This window comes from Maylandia zebra, linkage group LG16 (genome assembly GCF_041146795.1).
Source record: "Maylandia zebra isolate NMK-2024a linkage group LG16, Mzebra_GT3a, whole genome shotgun sequence".
Taxonomy (NCBI): Eukaryota; Metazoa; Chordata; class Actinopteri; order Cichliformes; family Cichlidae; genus Maylandia; species Maylandia zebra.
In genome coordinates, this window is record NC_135182.1 from 23,355,046 (window position 1) to 23,374,322 (window position 19,277).

Genomic DNA, 19,277 nt, shown 5'->3' on the forward strand with positions numbered 1-19,277 from the left:
TACAGTCATTACATGTTTCCTAGGTGAATATTCATGAAAGTGCACAAAAACCTTTGTTGTTTATACTTCATACTAACATCATTCAGTGATCATTACTCAAACAAAAAAAAAAATACAACTTAAATTCCTTTTTGGTTGTGATGCTAAATAATATTTCAGTTTTCCACTGTGGGAATCATCCTTTTAACATTTAGAAAAACAGTTACACTGACCAATACCTTGTCTTAAATCCTTAATTCACATATGCTTCTATTTTATTAAGGAGCTCTGATGCCTTGTTCAGTGCCAGCATTTCATTCTCTGATCTGAATCGTCCGTTTGGTATGTGAGGATATGGATGGCAGTTGGGATATTGAGTCTTTTTAGGATCCACTCCGAGTGTCTGCAGGTTTTTCACAATCTCAGGCAGATCTCTCAGTTGGAGGCTGTAGCAGGAAACTTGTGCAGCAGTGGCTGAAATTGAGCTGCTGTTGGGGTGTTGTCCATTTCTTTTATAGCATGCTGCTATGAGAGACTTTTCCACTGCTTGATGGACCTTAAACAGACACCACTCTGTGCTCCCTCCACCAGTGTCTTTGTGAGCTGCATTGAGATCGCAGCGAGCCTGTCTACACCAGCGCCTGGCCTCTTCTCTGTCTGGCCTTGGGACATTTTCATTATGGGTCCAGAAGTTGTAGGAATGGAAACCTCTATAACCTCTAGAGAACCTCTCTCGACTATTTCTGTGATACCTGGCCTCCTGATTCCACTCTTCATAGAAGCCTCTGAAATTTGTGTTTCTGCTTGAAAAGGTCGAGCCTGCAGCTTTGGGTTTGCTGAGCTCATCAATTTGATTCTGTAAATATTTGAATGCCTCATTGGCGAGAGACTGGCAATCCGGATTTTTGTCAGGGTGCCACCTGAGGTACAGTCTCTTGATGGCTTTGTGCCTCTCCTCCTCAGGAAGCCTCCAGATCTCTGTCAAACATTTATCAATTTCCCTTTTAGCTTCCTCAACAGAGGCCGGTAAAGAATTTGTTGATGATTCAGAAGAATGTGGCACAGCTCCTGTCAGTGGTTCCAGCTCCATGCAAGTGTTTTCTTCTGGTTTTAGCGTCTTCTTCTGTGGTCCTGGCTCCATGCATTTCCTCCTTTCTGTTTTTACCTTCTTTTCTCGTTTAAACTGAAACAGATCAACACAGCTGACTTCAATGGGCTCATCTTCTCCAATATCTATTTTGTATCTCCATGAATATCGTCCATTGTGACCAGGAAGTTCTTCAACAATAACTGCATAAATGTACTTGTCATCAATGCTGTAACCAACATATTCCCCCTCCTCAAAGTTGTTGAGGACATTCATGTCCAAGCAATCATGCCATTCTTCTGGAACCTCTGTCCCAGGGGCTGCTGGACTAAAAGAGGAACTTTCAGTTTCAGCACTGTCACGGATCTGATTTTTAGCCAGAGTTTTCCGAACATCTTGCAGATCGTCACACATGAGGAGTTGTCCCAGCACTGGAAGGTGAACCGATGCAATTCTGTTCCCTAAAAGAGCATTAATCTCCTTTGTCAGTGTCATGATGACTTCATTTATTACCTTGAGAGCCATGTCATCATTGTGCTTTAAGTAAAAGGTGCATCCTTGTTGCCCTCGTTCCACAGATACATCTGTTTCTTCATCTGTTTTGGGAAGGGGCTGTTTATCGAGCCAGAGTGTTGTTTTCAATGTTTTGCAGCAGATAATTTGTATACTGCCAAAAGTCTTCTCACACATTTTAGTGGCATCCTCTTGTGTTATTTTGCCTTGAGAATTCTCTCTAATAAGACAAATTAATCCATATTTAAAGGCTCCTGAGGAGAGATGTTTATCAAACCATCCACTAAATTTACAGCCAGTCTCAAGTTCACAAAGCTGCATCTCTGATTCCACAACTCTTTCCTCTGTGAACTCAGACAGCATCTTTGGCTGAAACTTCTGAGGCAGCAGTTGCAACAGCTGATGATGCTTGTATTTGTCGTTGCCCAAATGACATTCACTGAGTTTCTGAAGCAGCAGGAACTTGTTCTCCAGCGCTTCTTCCAACCTTTTGGTCTCAAACACTGTGTCGTTGTAGCAGAGTGTGGATGATGGGTATAATTTACCATCTACTGCAGGAAGATACAGAGTCTCAACATTTTCAAGAAGCGTCTGGTTTCCCTGAGCACTGATTAACTTAAACAACTGCTCAACAGCTCGTTTCACAGTTATCAGCTGGTTCAAATGTAGTTTCTGTTTATCACAGGAATCAGCGTAAACTGCTGCCAAAACATTACAATATTGCTCTGCAGTAGCTTCGTTCTTCACACCAATTTTCTGAAAGAACGGTGCATACACTGCATCTTCTGGAGTAATCTTGTACAGATATGGTCTGAAGTCCAGATCATAGGAGAGCGACAGACACACGTCATCAGGCCTCATAAGTTTTGTGTCTTTTTCAACCAACACAACAGGAAGACCAGCCAGCTGGTTTCCTTCAAATCTTTTTGCTTGCAGGTAAGCGTAGGAACTTCTGAACACTTTAGCTCGTGTTTTGATCAGCTGGTCAGTTTCACATGGTGACTGACAGATGTTTCTTATGTTACTGGTTACACAGTTTGGAGGTGGTTCTTCATGAGCTCCTGCATTTTTCATCATCTGCATAAGTTTCTGTGTTGTATAAAATGGTAAGTGAATAATTGGCATTGAGGTCCAAATCAAATCCTGATGTCCTGGATTTTTTTCAATCAACGAGCCTCTAATTTTAACAGTAGTTCCTTCAGCAGCAAATGGTTGGTGGTAGTTGGACAGTTCTTTTCTAATATTAACTGGAAAAATGAATTTGATGTCAGCAATGCTTTCCAGCAAACTTTTGTTGTTGTCTTTGACATCACATGCTTTATTCAAGGCTTCCCTGAAAAGTAATGATGATTTCAGTTTCAGGTCTTCAATTTTTCCTTTTCCTTTTGCTTCTGATTCCAGCTGGTACGCGAAATTTATTATTTCATCGTTTGACACAACATGCTTCATTCCAAGTTCTCTGACCAGCTCTTTTGCCTTTTCTGGTGCGTACCGGTAATCATTTCCTTCACACAGCTCAGTCCAAAATCTCTCAGGAACAAATTTCTCTTGAGGCAGCATTGTTTTGTACAGCTCCACACTCTCATCAAAGTAGTATGATGCAGGCTCTAGTCTACCTTGGGAACTACGAATCAGTTTCACTGTCTTCAGTGAGGAGATGATAGTTTTCTTGTCCTCTGAAGAGTAATGTAGTGAGAGCAACAGCTTGAGGCTGTGAAGAATCTGTGTCTCTGTGAGTTGGTGTACAGCAGGCAGTATAAACTTCATGAAATACTGCAAATCATCCAGGACCTGAATGTTGACTGTTTCTGACAGTGTGTGGTTCTCAGAGTTGAACTTGAGAAAAATGCTGCCGGTGTTGGGCAGGTTGAACAAATCTGGAAATTTCACTGAATAAAAGCTGTTGAGAACGTAAACCTGTTTAGGTCCATCAATCCTCACTCGTTCACCATGTGTTGTTTCAAATATTGGTAAGGATTTGAGCTTCCTCACATACTCTTTGCTGACTTTGGACTTGGATAATCCTGATTGCAGGAACATCTGAAACTCTTTCATATTATCATTTGAAAGGTGGGAAAACTCTGAGCGATTAATGTTGTACACTTGATCCAACACTGAGCTTTGATCATCTACATCGAGAAGCTCATGCTGTAGACATGAACGTACCTCTCGGTCCATTTTAGAGAAGAAAACATGATCAAAACTCATAAAACCAAGTTTGAAGAGGATGCCTGATATGTGTTTCTGTGAGGCAAACACAACACTTGACATGTGTTTCATTGTTTGCAGGAAGAGCTTGTTGTTCAACCTTGGACACACAACAGGTAAAATGTAGCAGTCGCTGAAGAGTTTCATCACATCACTTAGTGTCAGACTTGACTTGTCATCGCTAGATGTTGGTAGTTTAATTTCACTTGTTATGAACATCCAAAGTGATTTCAGCCACTCCAACATTTTCTCATTTGGGACATGAAGACCACAGTGTGGATCAACTTCACAGTTCTTAAGAAGATGCTGAATTAATGGTTTCAGATATTTTTCCGAGCAGGGTAATGTCATTTTTTGGATGAGTTTTAAACTTTGAAGAAGTTTAATGTGGTCTTTGTTTGTCTGATAGTCTGCAAATGTTTCCTCACAGCCAAAGAAGAGATTTGCATATCTTGATATCCACTTGGGTGACTGGGAGTTGAAAACTGTCAATACTTTATCTCTTGTGAGAAGAAGTGGAAGCCCATCAAGTAAATTTGAATTGTCTTGGGTGACCTTTTCTGAGGAGAAATTTTTTAAACAAAAACTCAAGAGCTCTGAACATCTTGTTTCATCTTTGATCAAAGTGGCACTTATGGGTAAAGGTAAATCCTCATCTGTTTGGGTTGGATCATTGAGAGGTTTTGCTCGTAGAAAAGTCTGCACAGTGGAGGGACTGACCGCTTTCACTTCAACACCAGCATCTGTGAAACTTTTCCAAATCTTCTCCATGTTTGTGGAATAAGGAACCAGCTTCATTCCAAGATCTTCCAAGATGGCCATCAGCTTGTAGTTTGTCAGGTTTGTCAGATAAGGGTCCTCAAGTGAGTCTGTTTCACTGACATTACACCAGTCAAATGAGTATTCTTTAATTTTTTTATCTGCAATTTTCCGTGTTGAGCTCTTCATCACAGGGATTACATCAAGGCCTTTTTCTTTCAGTGATCTGTATACTCCATGTATCATTTCATGCCAGTCTGGGCAAACATCCTTGGACACAGTTGGCCAAAAACACAAGTATTCTGTACTGAAACATGAGCCAATACATGTAAGGGAAACTTTCCTGACTGCAATGCTGCGCCTGATGTAATGCAGGAGATCTGCATAAAGCGGAGCAATGACGTTCTGTTTCAAAATCTCATTCCAGTTTGATTTCTTACTCTTCCCATCTTCTTTCCAAAGGCTTCTCCTGGCAGAATCAACCTCAAAGTTTCCATTGACATGTACTGGCAGTCCAGTTTTCCCTGGCAAAGGAAGTGAACAAAAGGCTTCTCCTTTAAAATCCATGATGAGGTATCCTTTTGTGTTCACACGTGCAGCTAATGATGCTTGGGGAATTTTGTCTGATAGTTTTAATTCAAAGCTGTCTTTGAAGGAGCCAAATTGTTCTGCAACAATCCACTTACTTTGTCTTTTATCTGAGGTGGAAATCACAGTTTCATAGAAAGTCTTTTGTGTTGCTGTTTTGTCTGATTGCAGTGCATTTTGTAGATGTTTCACAAAAGCATCTTTCTCGTCCCGACTTTTCTGTGGCAGATTTTTTTCAACCTCAAAGATGGTTTTAAGTCCTCCTGAATAGTCACTGATTTCATGGACTTTGATTTTGCAGATGTTTTTCAGAAAGAGAATTAGTCCTTCAGGATCTTCAGACAGAGCAGAGCACAGTTCATTCATGTCGCGGTCAGTGACTCCTTGCTGTGATATTTTGGAGGTATTTGCATTTGTACCCATTCTCAGAGGTAATCTGAACATGGTGCCGTCTTTAAGAGAAAATTTGTCTGGAAGAAAGGATTTGTAGACATCTACGTACATTTCTTTGAAAGTGTCTGCTAGTTTATAGCCAATGCCATATCGCTGGTTATTTGAATGATTTTCAATGTATTTTTGATTGGGGTCAGAAATGCAAAGTACTTCATCTCCTGTAAGGATCGAAGGGCAGTCAGTCAGATGGTAAACAGAGTTGAATCCAACTCCGTACTTGCCTATCTTCCCTGGGGTGTTGTGCTTTCCTCCCTCTCCCAGCTGTTGAATTCCCTTAATGTCAGCATCAGAAAACACTTTGTTGTTGAACACACAAAGTGCTGGACCCTGGAGATTTTTCCATTTCTTCCCAAATGTTTTTTCTTTCCCATGTTGTCTTTTGTCCCAGATGAAGTGAATTTCTGTTGCTTCTGCATCATCAGCATTTTGGATGAGCTCTTTAAGGATATCCTTCTTTGATGGATAGGCTGAAATTATGTTTTTAATACGAACAGTCAGCTGTTCCTGCTGTTCAAAGTCAAAAGCAAATGGTGAAAGGTCATCAACTATGTGGTTTTCCAGAGTATGATGCCTTGTTGTTTTGATTCCAAGGTGGCGAGCCATAGCTCGTGGGATATTCTCGTGACATAATGTGACACCTGAAGTGAGTGGCATCCACGGGCTGTCATTGTAAAACAGCTCATTTGCAGGTTGCAAAACTCCATGCTCATTGGGTATCAGACAGTCATCCGTGATTTTCAATTCGGCCTCAAAAATCCCTTTATTTAAAATTGTGAGGACAACTGAGAGATCACTCTTTGTTAGGGGCTTGTTTCCATGTTGAGCTTTTAATTCCTGCAACACAGTTAGAAACTGAGTGATCGTGAATTGTTTTTCAACACCTATACATTTCCAGAGGTTCCTGAAGCTTGTGAAGGCAGCTGGAAGTACATGGAGATAGGGCTTTGCTTCAAATTGCCCGTTCTCAGCTGCATGATCAACATTCACAAATGTATCACCAATGAGGATGAATGGAAATGAACTTGCTTGTTGTGAAATGTAAGTGGTATTTCCAGAGTCACAGATCCACTGATCCAGACACGTATAGCACTCAAATGCTATTTTGTAAAGCATGGATCTGTCAATGGAGTGTGCTTGTTTGCTTCCTTCATGCAGCTGCTGGAGCACCACCTCTGGCTTCGGGGTGCTGTTCACGCCCAAGATCTTTAGGACTGGATCACTGTGGTGTATTTTCAAATTACTATTATTCAGCACTGGTTGTGTCATGTTAACGAGAAGGGAGCATTTGTCACTAAAAACATCAGTGGGCTTTTTAAGTGTTACATTTCCTTCCATTTTTGCATCACCAGGTGAATATGCTGGAAGAAATGCAGTTGTCCTCAGTGTTTTCCAGTGGTGAGAGTCTTTATCATAAATGTGATTCTTCATAAGTTCAAATAGACACTTCAAGTCGACAAATGCTTTCTTTTTGTCAATGCTCCAGGTTTTATTAATCGTGCCTGCTTTCTCTGTGATGTCTTCCAATGGGAGATGATCATTTGCCATACCGAGTTCCAACAAACGCTGAATCCTTTTTGGAGATCTGAAGTCATTTTCGGATCCATCCAGCAAGCGTCCCTCGTTTGGTTCAAAAAGACAGGCCACTTTCCCTGTAGGATTCACAAGTTTCCTGACATGTTGGAGCTGTCCACCCTTTGTGGGTATGCATGGATAGCAGAGCAGCAGATTGTCAATTTCTTTGATATGAAGGTCAATAGCATGCAGCACAAGGGTATCTCTACTCTTCGAGTCCATTGTAGTTAGGTTACCAAACACTGCTTCTCTGTAGAACTTCTCCCAGTTCCAGGTCCTGTTTTGTAAAACCTTTTCTAGGCCAGCCTGTTTGAAGCTATTTCTCAGCCAAAGTGGAAGAGGAACAACATGATTGGGCCCTTTTGCATATTTCTGACAAACTTGCACTGCAAGGTCACCAATCTTTTCATCATTTTCAATGCTCTCATGAAGAAATATGGCATTGTTCATTGAGAACCATTGTTCTCCATCACTAAAGAGCTCTGGACCAACAGAGTCGTCAACAATGGTTGAGTAAAGTGCATCCACTAAAGGCTTGAAAGTTTCAGTCACTTTCTCTCTCTCAGGCCAAAAGGTGTGATAACAGTAACTCACCAGCTGCTTATCTTCTGACATTTTCTTTAGTGCCTTGAGTACAGTAACATATGCTGTCACTACTGGATCCTGAAGGAGAGCTTTGTTCCAGTCATTTTTCACTCCAGTTTCCCACAGACCTTTTCGGTTGCTTGTCACAGCAAATGTGCCATTTACATTGACAGGAAGACCCGTGTGAATGGGAAGAGGAAGGAAGCAAAAGGCCTGTCCAACAAGATCTGTTTGTAATGTGGTGAATTTTCCAGTTTCTGGATGATTTTGCAAAGGCACAGCAATCCCTCCAATGGGCAAAGAGAAACTGGCCTGCTTGTTTTTGTGAATGGCCATTTTAAAGGACTCATCTGTCCCAAAGCAGTTGTACAGGAGCCAGAACTGAAGTTTAGTTTCATTAGACTGCTGACTGGATATTTTCACAATGCTGATTTTGCAGCAATTGATCACCTCTTTGCATTTACCATCAAGTTTCATCAGTGATTTCTCAGCATGACGTTGCTTGGACACACTGGTGTCATCAGGAATCTCCATTGCACTCACAGTGGTTTTGGACACAGAGAAGATGGTCTCCATTTCATTTTCTCTTGGTGGAGTTGATCCATTGTGTGGGATATTTTGGAGGGATAATGTAATGATGTTCTTTAAAAAAAGCAGATGGGTTTGTGAGTTTTTAGAAAAGAGATGTTGAAAATCAAGGATATTGGGTTTTTTATACACTTTTGGGTTTATTTCTGATTTGGCAGCCTCTTCTTCACTTCGGAAAGGTAGTTTGATCAGAGTGCCTGGATAGGGTTCAGGAGGACTTTTTCGGGTAAAATTACAGTCAAAAATGTTTTCATATGATCCAAACTGACCAGGAAAACAATGAAAGAGTCGCTGTTGAGAGAGATCCAGCTTGATTCCAGGATTTGTTTTGTGTTTGATATGTTTTGTGAGATGAGTAACATTTGGATCAAGTATGAGGAGAGTGTTGCCACTAAGGATGGAGGGGACATCTGTCACATGATACACAGTATTGAATCCAAGTCCAAACTTTCCAATTTTTTCTGCTTTGTTTTCCTTTGAGGCTGAGCCAACTCTGACAATATTTTTCCAATCCTCGGCTGTGAACTGCTCATTATTGAAAGCCCAAAGACAAGGTCCCTGACAAAGAGCCATGTCAGGGTCAATCAGGCTTTCGGGGGCATCTCTGTGTACTCTGAAATCCACCAAGAACTTGCAAACATCTGCCCCAGCGTCCTCTGCATTCTGGATGAGCTCTTTGAAGATGTCACTGTCTTCATCGTACTCTTTAAGAATATTTTTTATCCTCATTGTTATTGGTTCAGATTGTCCACACTGCTCTATTCCTATCTCCTCTGGATCAAGGATGTGGGTACTGAGAAAACGAATTTCCAGCCATTCAGCCGCTGCTTTTGGGATTTCCTCATGTATGACATAAATTTCCTCTTCTCTGCAGTTTAGTTCTTTCAGTCCATTTTTGCTTACATCACAGAAAAGAGCTGTTGATCGTGGTTTAAGGGTAAATTTTCCTCCATCAGCAATGACTGGCACTGGGATGTCATCCTGAACTGTTTTCTTCTCTTTCCAGAGCCAGTTGAGAATTTCTATTGACACTTTGACCTCTGAGGAACTTGCAAATGGCGGTTGTCTTGCTTCAATTGTTTGCTGGATGGAGTACAGAATGCCCAAAATGTCTTCATTGGAAAGTACTTTTCTCAGGCCAAACCTCTGGAACAATGTTCTGTATGGCAAAAATTCACTTGGCACCTTCCCAATGTAAGAACTCAGATCTAGATTATTTGGGTATTCAAGAACCAGATCCTGGGGTGCAACAAACTCGTTCTGGGCCCATAGCCAGCATGTCTCATTGCCCATCATTGTAACAAATACAAAGAGGTTGTCTTGCATGTGTTTGTAAATGATGTGCAGCTGTCTTTTGAAGTCTACATCTGTGTCAGGATTAACCATTTCCAGTGCTTTTGATTTCAAGACTGACAGATTTTCAATCACTTTTTCAGGTGGTGGTAGGTCTTTGAGACCAAGTCTGTTGCTAACTCTGTCACTGAGCTTCCCTGTTAGTGGCATTACATGTCCAACAATGTCCTTATAAACAGAATGTCTTATTTCATTTGGGCAAAACAAACAATACTTCTGAGATTTATCACTGAATTGTTTCTCACTTCCAGGTTGTTCACATGGGATCCATTTTAGCATTTTGAGGCAATGAAGTTGTCTGTGAGAAAACTTTGTCAGTAAATCATTACTTTCCACCATTTCCAGGAGAACCTGAGCTCTTCTCAGAGCCTCGATTTGTGAGTTCATGCACAGTTTGTCAGTCAGCGTGGCAGCATGTAGAAAATGTTCAGGTGAGACATCCATCTCTTTATTCAGTAATCCGATTTCTGTTAAGCTTTCCAGCATCTGCAGTGAATGAGTGTATGAAGGCGGTGGAAAGAAGTCTGACTCAAAGATGACTTTAAAAGTCTGAATTCTTGGATCAAAAAAGTCAGAGGCTTTTTTCAGCTGTCCATTCACCTCAATGAAGCTCAAGTCCTTACAGCTACATTTCAGGGATTCGTTTTGTGAGAAAAGCACCTTACCATGCTGTAAAACCCAAGTCATTGTTTTGTTAGTGTTGTCACTGCTGCAAGCGCCTTTCCTTATGCTGTCAACAAGAACATTGGCTGCTTCGGCGGTGTCCAAGAGATGAACTTTGAGCAGCTGTAACAGTCTGCGGTCAGTCTCAGTAGAACACTGGATTATGGAATCAGGCATAGGGAGCTCTGTTGGTACTGTTAGGCCTGAGATCAGAAGCACAGCTTGTTTCGATTGAGCTGCAACACTGAATCCTTTCATGGTTTGAAACAAAGGCAACTTCAAGAGAAAATCTTTCTCTGTTTTTGAGAGAGAATCCAGATAAGAAAGATAATCTATTAGTTCATTGTGTGCTGTGTGAGAGGCAGATGTGAGTTCTGTGATAAGATGCTGGAAATCTAAATTCATCAGGACCTTCAAAACACTCCTTGGAGATGGGCACAGCACATACGAGTCAAGGTCTACATGCTTGAGCCACTCATTTCCTCTCACCACTGTGCCACCAACTTTGTTCACCAGCTGAGTTATTTGGTCTGGCAAACTCAGCTGTTTACTTTTCTGAAAGATCAGAGTTGTGTTCTGCTGTAGTTTTGCGACTGATACAGTCTGACTGCCAGACAGAGGACTAACTGGTATTAGAGGTATGTCAGTGAAAGGATTTAACTCATTAAAATGACTGTTGAGAAACCTCCAGAATTCTTGAAACCAGTCTAAAGGTGGATGCTGACTGTTGTTGTTGTTGTCCCATGCAACAAGGTTCTTCCCTGTCTGTTTCCAGTCTGGTGGCAAATATCGTCTTGCATATTCAGCCACATGGGATGCATCAATGTTGGTGATCTTGAAGAAATCTGAAGAGCAGATCAAAAAGATTTGTTTTTTAAAGATAAGAATAAATGTGTGTGCTAAAATGTGTAGCTGTGTACAAATGACTCTGTATTGTTTAAAATTACTTTCACTTACTTCTTCTGGCCAGTTCTTTCAGATGTGCACTGCAGGCTGGAGTCAGATCATGTGGGATGAAGAAGGGTTTACAGAATGGCAGCAAGACTCTATAAAAAAGTGCAATGGATTCTGTCAAACTGTTAGGAGTTCATTCAGTATAGAAATATTCCTGAACCTTCCAAATATTCAGTTACAATCAATATGTGAATAACACATAAAAATGGCAACTTTAGTCATGATAAATATAACATTATTTTAAATATTGATAGATGTATGGAAACCCTACCTTGGACATTCATGGCTGTCAATCAAAGCAGTGTCTTCCTCTTCGTATGTGAAATATCTGAAAGAGCCATCACTGAGTGGAAGGAGGTGAAGACCCTCAAGTTCTTTATATTGTTCATCACCTAAAATGTACTCCAAAAGACTGAGTTTGTCATCTTTAGTGATGTTATCCACACCGGTCCTGTGGAGAATGGCCCTGAGGAATGCTGGAGTCACATGTTTTAGGGTAGTAGGGTTTGGGTAGGCCTCATTTATAGCCTTTGCAACACTAGCTGGTAAAGTGACAAGATTTTCTCCACATGACACTAAAGTCCTTTTAATGGCAGACAATATGTTGGTGCTTGTTGGGCCATTGCAGGGGAAAACAGCTTCTGATGGAGAGATAAACTGTCTTTCATCTTTAGCAAGAGAGAGGATGGCCACGTTCTGTCTGAATAAGTGATGAAAAACATCCAGAGTGAGAGCATGCCATTTTTCTTTGTGTTGTATCTGAGTGAGATCTGGCCACAGATTGTACACAGAGGAAACAGGGAGGATAGATTTTTGGGCAAGTTTAATGGCATCTTGAATGATCTTGATGTATGCTTGTGGAAACACCTTCTTCATCAGCATTTCATTCCACAAAGCATGTTCATCATGTCTCTGGTCTTCCTCTTGCCATTTGATGTGTCTTCTATTGTCTGTGAGGCCAAAGCATGCATTGACATAAACTGGGAGTCCTGTCTTATTGGATTCATTGTTTGGAAGGGGGAGAAAGCAGCTCAGTCTGCTCTGGCTACAGTCTCTCTTCTCACCACAGGGGAATGCCAGGTCAACTTGAGGTAAAAAGCTCAACTTCTTTGTAAGCAAATCAAGATCTTCTGCAACGCCCTCTTTCATGGTACATGTTGTCAGAAGCCACTTTGTCTCTTTTTGGTCTTTTGAACTCACAGTTATAACTTTGAACCTTGTTAGACCCTCAGTGATTGACTCCTCTTCTGGCTCCAAAACACCATCTGTGGGGACTGAGGATTTCACTTCAAGTCTGGTGTTAACAGCTCCATCTTCACTAATATGTAACAAGGACACGGAGGTGACATTTTTCAAGAAGAGGAGGCTCAAATCTGCATCTGCAATGAAGCTATCAAAAAGCTCAACCACTTTATTTGAGTCATACAGATTATCAGAAATTTCTGATGCTTCATTGCGTAAAGGAAATCTAAAAATTGTCCCACTGAAGTGCTGATCCTCCATGACAACTTTTGACCATCCATGTTCACATACAAGTGAGACTATATCTCTAAATGGTTGAAACTGATCACGCATATTCAGCAGAACTTCTTGGTCTTCAGAATCATCCAAAGACCACCAAAACCCTCCATTTCTCTCTCCAAATATTTTTTCTTGGGGATCCATCATGCCAAGGTGGCCTGAACTGAATATACTTGGCACATCTATGAACAAAGTAAAAATATGTTACTGCTAACTGTTTATCTTTTCAAAAATTACTACTCATATCTGTGATCTAACTACACATAGTTTCACCTGTTATGTGGTAAACAGAGTTGAAGCCGATTCCAAACCTTCCCACTCTGTTTGGGTCATCACGCTTGACACTCCTTCCAGCCATCTGAATTCCTTCCCAGTCTTCATCAGTGAATGCGGCATTGTTGTAGGTATAGAGAGCAGGACCTTCGTAAAAACATAACAAACTCAAGGCTTATGCTTTAGGTATCTATGTGTTAGTGACACATTCTCTGGAATCTCTATACCAACGTGCACTGAATGAGATTTTTCCAGAAAGGAAATCAGAAGACAGGAGACACTTTTCAGTTGCTATGCAAATGGATTTTATGTAGAACACTTTGAGTGTAACGGTAACTAGAGACAATATTAACAGTGACTATCCTAAATCTTCTCTCTTGATCTGCATATTATAATTAAGCTGAAAGCTCCATTGTTGAAAAATGAAGCCAGTTTTAAAAACTGCAGTGCTGTGATCAGCTGAGGTTTGCTCCAAAAGTAAAATGCTCAACAACCTTGTGCAAGTTTAAACTGTGTTAAGGGTGAGGGCTGCATGAACATACATATAAAACTATTTGGCTGTTTAATTAAGTGAGTACATTTGGTTTTCACTAGTCAACATTCATTATCATAGTGAATTACAGTGCCAGTAGCTTGTTAACAAGTAGTTTTTACTTTGCAAGGCTCTGCCTTTCAGACAAACATGGAATTAAGTGAGTGTGGGAATTTGTTAGGAAGCAGGAGCTATATTATTTAATGATGCTGTAAATGCACATAGGTTATTCATGTTTTCTTATATGACCAATGCCTTTAAGTGAAGCACATTAACAGTGATAACGTTGGTCTCTGAAAGCACAAATATCCAAGAAAGCACAGAAAATATAGACTAAGAAAATGTAATCTGTCCTGTTATGCACCACCTGAGACATGAAAGAATATAAGCAACCTAAGACCCACTATTACTACTATTAAAAAATTATACAATAGAAAATAAATAAATAAAATGAGAAAATTTTTGTACTTGTTTTTCCAATCAGTTGTTGTTGGAAATCTAGTTTTTCCAGGGCCTTGGACAGCTTGAATAAACAATGATGGTGACAGCCAAAATTCCAAAGCTGAGGATTCAGAACTGCAGTCCCACCATGTGACATCACATATTTTATGTAGTCTACAATCAGAATCCAGTTTTATAGGGCTTTCTAAAAACAGCCACCTAGGAAATGTTTGATAATGTGGAAAAATATGGGGAAAAACATCCACACACTATACTTTGGGAGAAATTACACACTGAAACAAGCAGAACCTGCTACTTTTAGCTGCTCCTTTAGTCACAAGGGATTGCCACAGTGAGTAGCTCCACTTTTCGACGTGACCCCCAAAGGAAGCAGAATGTTAAATAAAAACAAACCAAAAAGTTCCCAGCAAACCCGGACAGACATTCTTAACTGGAGATGTATTGGCTCTATTTATTACTTTTAAATGTAAATAAATAATAGTTTTTGTGAAATATATTTCTTTTATTCAGTGAATACCTTGGTATGTCTCCAGTTCTTCAGTCCAAAGGCTTTCAGTCCCATAGCTTCGCTCGTCATGGATGAAAAACACTTCTGTGGCTCGAGCATCATCTGCATTTTGAATCAGCTCCTGTTGACAAATAAAAACAACCTTGAGCAGAAAATGGCAGTACAACGCTGCCACTGACACAGTTCTGCACAGAAAGCTGGTAGATCTTTCTCACAGCAAGTATGTCTACAGAGGAAAAACAAAAAAGGGTCCATTTCAGTCTAACTCAGACTCACTGGACACTGTAGTCCAAAGTGTCCAGTCAGAGTATATGATGTAGTCATTCTTGTTCTTTAGCATACAATGGCAAAAATGTTTTAAGCTTCAAAAATGGTCAATAATTGTGTAAATTTAACTCTGTGGTAAAACTGATGAATTGTACTGCATTATATTTTTAATATTTTGTCTGATAAAATGCCAGCTCAGTATGGTCGGTTGCAAAAAAGCAAAAATTTGCAGGCTCTTATCATTTGCAAGCAGCACAAAATCTGGGAGATTTCTGTGAATTACAACCATATTTTAGTTACACCTCCACCAACATCCATGTTTCCATTTTGCCAATTAAATAGAGCTTTTTCTAATCTGAGCTGATGGTCTAAGGACAGAGTCAGTACATATTATGAAGCTCATTGTTTTATATTTTGGATTTGTCACAATGTTATGTAGAAATAAATGACATTTTCATTAAATGTAGAAATAATTGTTGTTCTTGTTCTTCTGTGTTCACACAATTAATGTGTAGGTTCACTTTCAAATGTTTTTAATGGGTGAAAGGTCCATACTGCAGGCAGGCGAGTTCAGCAGCTGGACTCTTCTACTGTGAAAACATGCTGTTGTACTAGATGCAGTACGGAGTTTAGGATTATCTTTCTAAAATATTCAAGGCCTGCCCTGCAAAAGAAATTACCTCATTGAGAACATTTTGCTCTAAAACCTGTGTATACCTTTCAGCATTGATGGTGCCTTTAGATATGCAAGCTGCGAATTCCATAGGCACTAATGCACCCCCATACCATCAGACATGCATAGTGATGATAATATGCCATATGGGCCCTCTTCTATTCACTCTGGCAGATGATCCATCCATCCATCCATCCATCCATCCATCCATCCTTCCTTCCTTCCTTCCTTCCTTCCTTCCTTCCTTCCTTCCTTCCTTCCTTCCTTCCTTCCTTCCTTCCTTCCTTCCTTCCTTCCTTCCTTCCTTCCTTCCTCCCTCCCTCCCTCCCTCCCTCCCGGTGGGACATGCCCAGGACACCTCACCCATGAGGCGCCCAGGAGGCATCCTTGTCAAATGTCTGAACCACCTCAACTGGCACCTTTCAATGTGGAGGAGCAGCAGCTCTACTCTGAGCCCCTCCCAGACGGCTGAACCTCTCACCCTATCTCTTAGGAAGAGGCAAGCCACCCTTCAGAGGAAGCTCATTTCAGCCGCTTGTATCCGCGATCTTGGATCACTACCCACAGTTCATGACCATAGGTGAGGGTAGAGACGTAGATCAACCGGTAAATTGAGAGCTTTGCTTTTACACTCAGCTCTCTCTTCACCATGACGGACTGGTACAGCATCCGCATCACTGCATCCGCAGCACCAATCCGTCTGTCGATCTCCAGCTCCCTTCTCCCGTCGCTCGTGAACAAGACCCCGAGATACTTAAACTCCTCCACTTGGGGCAGGAACTCGTCCCTGTCCTGACCTGGGAGCGGGCACTCTACCCTGTTCTGGCTGAGAACCATGACCTCAGATTTGGAGGTGCTGATTCTCATTCCCACTGCTTCACACTTAGCTGCGAGCTGGACGCCATCACTCGAAGAAGCCAACTGAACCACATCAAAAACCACAGCAAAAAGCAGAGATGAGATTCTGAGACCACCTCTGTCACCTTCTGAGACAAAGCCTTCCGCCACTTGGCTGGGCCTAGAACTTCGGTCCGTAAAAATTATGAACAGAATCGGTGACAAAGGGCAGCCCTGGCAGCCCATCACCCTCCGGGAGCAACTCCGGCTTATTGCCGGCTATGCGGAACAAGCTCTTGCAATAGTTGTATACCCGTCTATGTTTGTAAAAAATAAATACAATTTTGAGTTTTTTGTCTAGACTACAGAATAGGTTTTCACTTTTCTTCAGTCCATTTTAAACAAGCTTTAGCTCTGAGAAGATTGTGGCCTTTCTGAATCGTATTGACATATGGCTTTTTCTTTGCAAGCTACAGCTTTAACCCACATTTGTGGATGGCACTGTGACCTGTGTTCACAAACAGTGATTTGTGGAAGTGTTCTGGAGCTAATGCAGTGGTTTGCATGAGAGAATCATGCCTGTTTTGCAGAACTGCCTGAGGCCTTGAAAATCCTGTGTGGCTGTGGTACTGACTTTTGGCCTTATCTCTTGCACACAGAGATTTCTCCAGATTCTCTGAATCTATATACAGTAGATGATGAAATAATCAAAATCTGCACAATTTTGCATTGAGGAATATTATTCTGACACTATGTCTACAACTTGTAGACATGTTTTTTTCTTTACAGATTGGTGAACCTCTGCCCCTTCACTTGTCTCTGTCCAATCATGTTACTGACTTTTTACCAGTTAACCTCATTAAATGTTGCCCCGTCCCAACTTATTCAACCATGTTGATTTCACCAAATCCAAAATGAGACAATTTTTTTCATGAAATAATAAAATGTCTCAGTTTAAATTTTTACTGTTTTCAGTTGTTCCATTGTGAATCATTTTTATGTTCGTGAGAACTGCAAAAACCCGTCGCTTTCTATTGTCATTTACATTTTATTATTGTTATTATTATTTGCACAGCATCCCAATATTACCTAAAGTAACTGTTGTGTGTTTTTGTTACATCATTACACCAACCTTCAAAATTTGTCCACCATCTGGATATCGCCGTAGAATATCTTTCAGATAGTCAATGATGGGTGGTGCTGTGGCCCCGAAGGAAGTCCTAAACAAAGTAAAAGCATTAAACACAAAGAAACTAGAGTCTGAAGGCAAATTAAAACCATGTTGGTCCTGCTGATGCAATGTTAGTAAGGATAAGGTTGAGAGCTAAGTTAGCAAAGCACATGCACGTATTTGACTGATATTGTTAGAGATGAGGTTCTTTACTTTAAATTAAATAGAATCATCTTTATGAAATTAGACAAAAATTAATATTTAATTAAAAAGAGACACTAAAGTCGAGTATAAAAATAATTTTGGCCATCTGGTTTCAAAATGTTTACTTCATGTATAGATTCCACACATTTGCTTTAATGCTGAAAACATATTTATTCCCTAATTTATTTTGACCACAGGAAACTGACTAGTAGTTAGTAATGATATCAATAAAGAATCTGATTTTTAAGCAGAATCAAAAATGGCATTAGTGCCCAAATCCTATTAATATAATGTCTACTCAGCATGTAGGAGAACAGTTACTGCCTCCTACTGTTTACAGTATATTAAAAAGAAAGCAATTCACCGGACTTTCTTCTTTGCCTTTGGATTCACCATGCCAGAACGGGTTCCTGTAAGAAATTCAGAAAATTGTGACATGTGTTACAGCAGTGCAAACTTACTGTCACACTTTTAGTTTTAAGGTTTTATATATCTGGATGTAATAAAAAAACACACATGAACTATGGGGCTTAATGGGTTTTAAAAATAGGTCAATAAAACCTCAGATGAACATCTAAACGTGACATATTACACCGTGTCATTATTTATTTAACAAAAATGAAATCAAAATACAGAAGCAGTGCAAAAAAACTCAAATAAACACACACTGCTTCTGCAGTACTTACTGTAGTAGGTAGCACCCATGAGCTGGAAGGTGATTAATGACATTAATAGCAAAACATTCAGGACAGCTGCTAGTCTTCCCCACCAAAGTGGAGAAGTTTGGCCACAAGGCACAGAGCTACAAACGCAGCATTGTTGTAGAATGTGGATTAGGATGATTGATTTCTGTTTCAAGTATTGCATGCTTTTGTTTGCTTATTCTTTTTAATGTGTGATGTAAACCACACCCATGTGGGAAAGGAGACTGTACTCCTCTGGATCAGATGACTGAGATAATTGTGTGATGATAGCAAAGGTTTAACAATTTAGAAACACATGCAAACCTTTTGCTTAGTTTACAAATTACGTTTATAGTGCTCTCTTTAAACCAAAGAAAATATAAATGTGAAACAAATCTTTGAACTATGAGTCATTCAAGGTTTTATTTCTTGTTTTGTTCTGATCATTTTGCTGAGTAACAGTGTATTGCACAAGGAAACGATCAATAATTCAAGTGTTTAAGTAACTTAGCCTGAATCTAGATGATCTTACGATTTAGCTACTTCACCCACCTCTCAAACAGACTAAACAGCTACAGTACCAGGGCTGTGGTTGATGATGCACACTGAAATTGTGCTTGTGAGCTCTCTTTGTTCACTTTGTTGCTTCCAAAGCATTTGTACTTTGGAATTAAACAACAACAAAGCAGCAAATACAATTAAACACAGTCTAAATAAGATCATCTGTATATAATTTGACAAAAGTGTATAAAATATTTTTTTTAAACTTAGTAAATTAACAAATAAAGATTTTCTCTATTATGTGATCACAGTGTTTAAAATAGCAAAAACACTTTTTTGTTAT

General features: G+C 40.2%; 1 protein-coding gene across 1 annotated transcript; it reads right to left on the minus strand.

Annotated features, from left to right (window-relative positions):
* Positions 1-232: 232 nt before the first annotated feature.
* LOC143412902 (sacsin-like) lies at positions 233-18,479 on the minus strand. The gene is made up of 12 exons (XM_076874697.1): positions 18,437-18,479; positions 17,508-17,635; positions 14,608-14,719; positions 13,097-13,243; positions 11,574-13,005; positions 11,306-11,394; positions 10,760-11,193; positions 10,351-10,504; positions 8,896-9,822; positions 3,196-3,456; positions 1,873-2,130; positions 233-1,497 (listed from the first exon to the last, which is right to left on the minus strand). The coding sequence occupies exons 1-12, from the start codon at positions 18,477-18,479 to the stop codon at positions 233-235; spliced, it is 5,250 nt and encodes a 1,749-aa protein (XP_076730812.1).
* Positions 18,480-19,277: the final 798 nt, after the last annotated feature.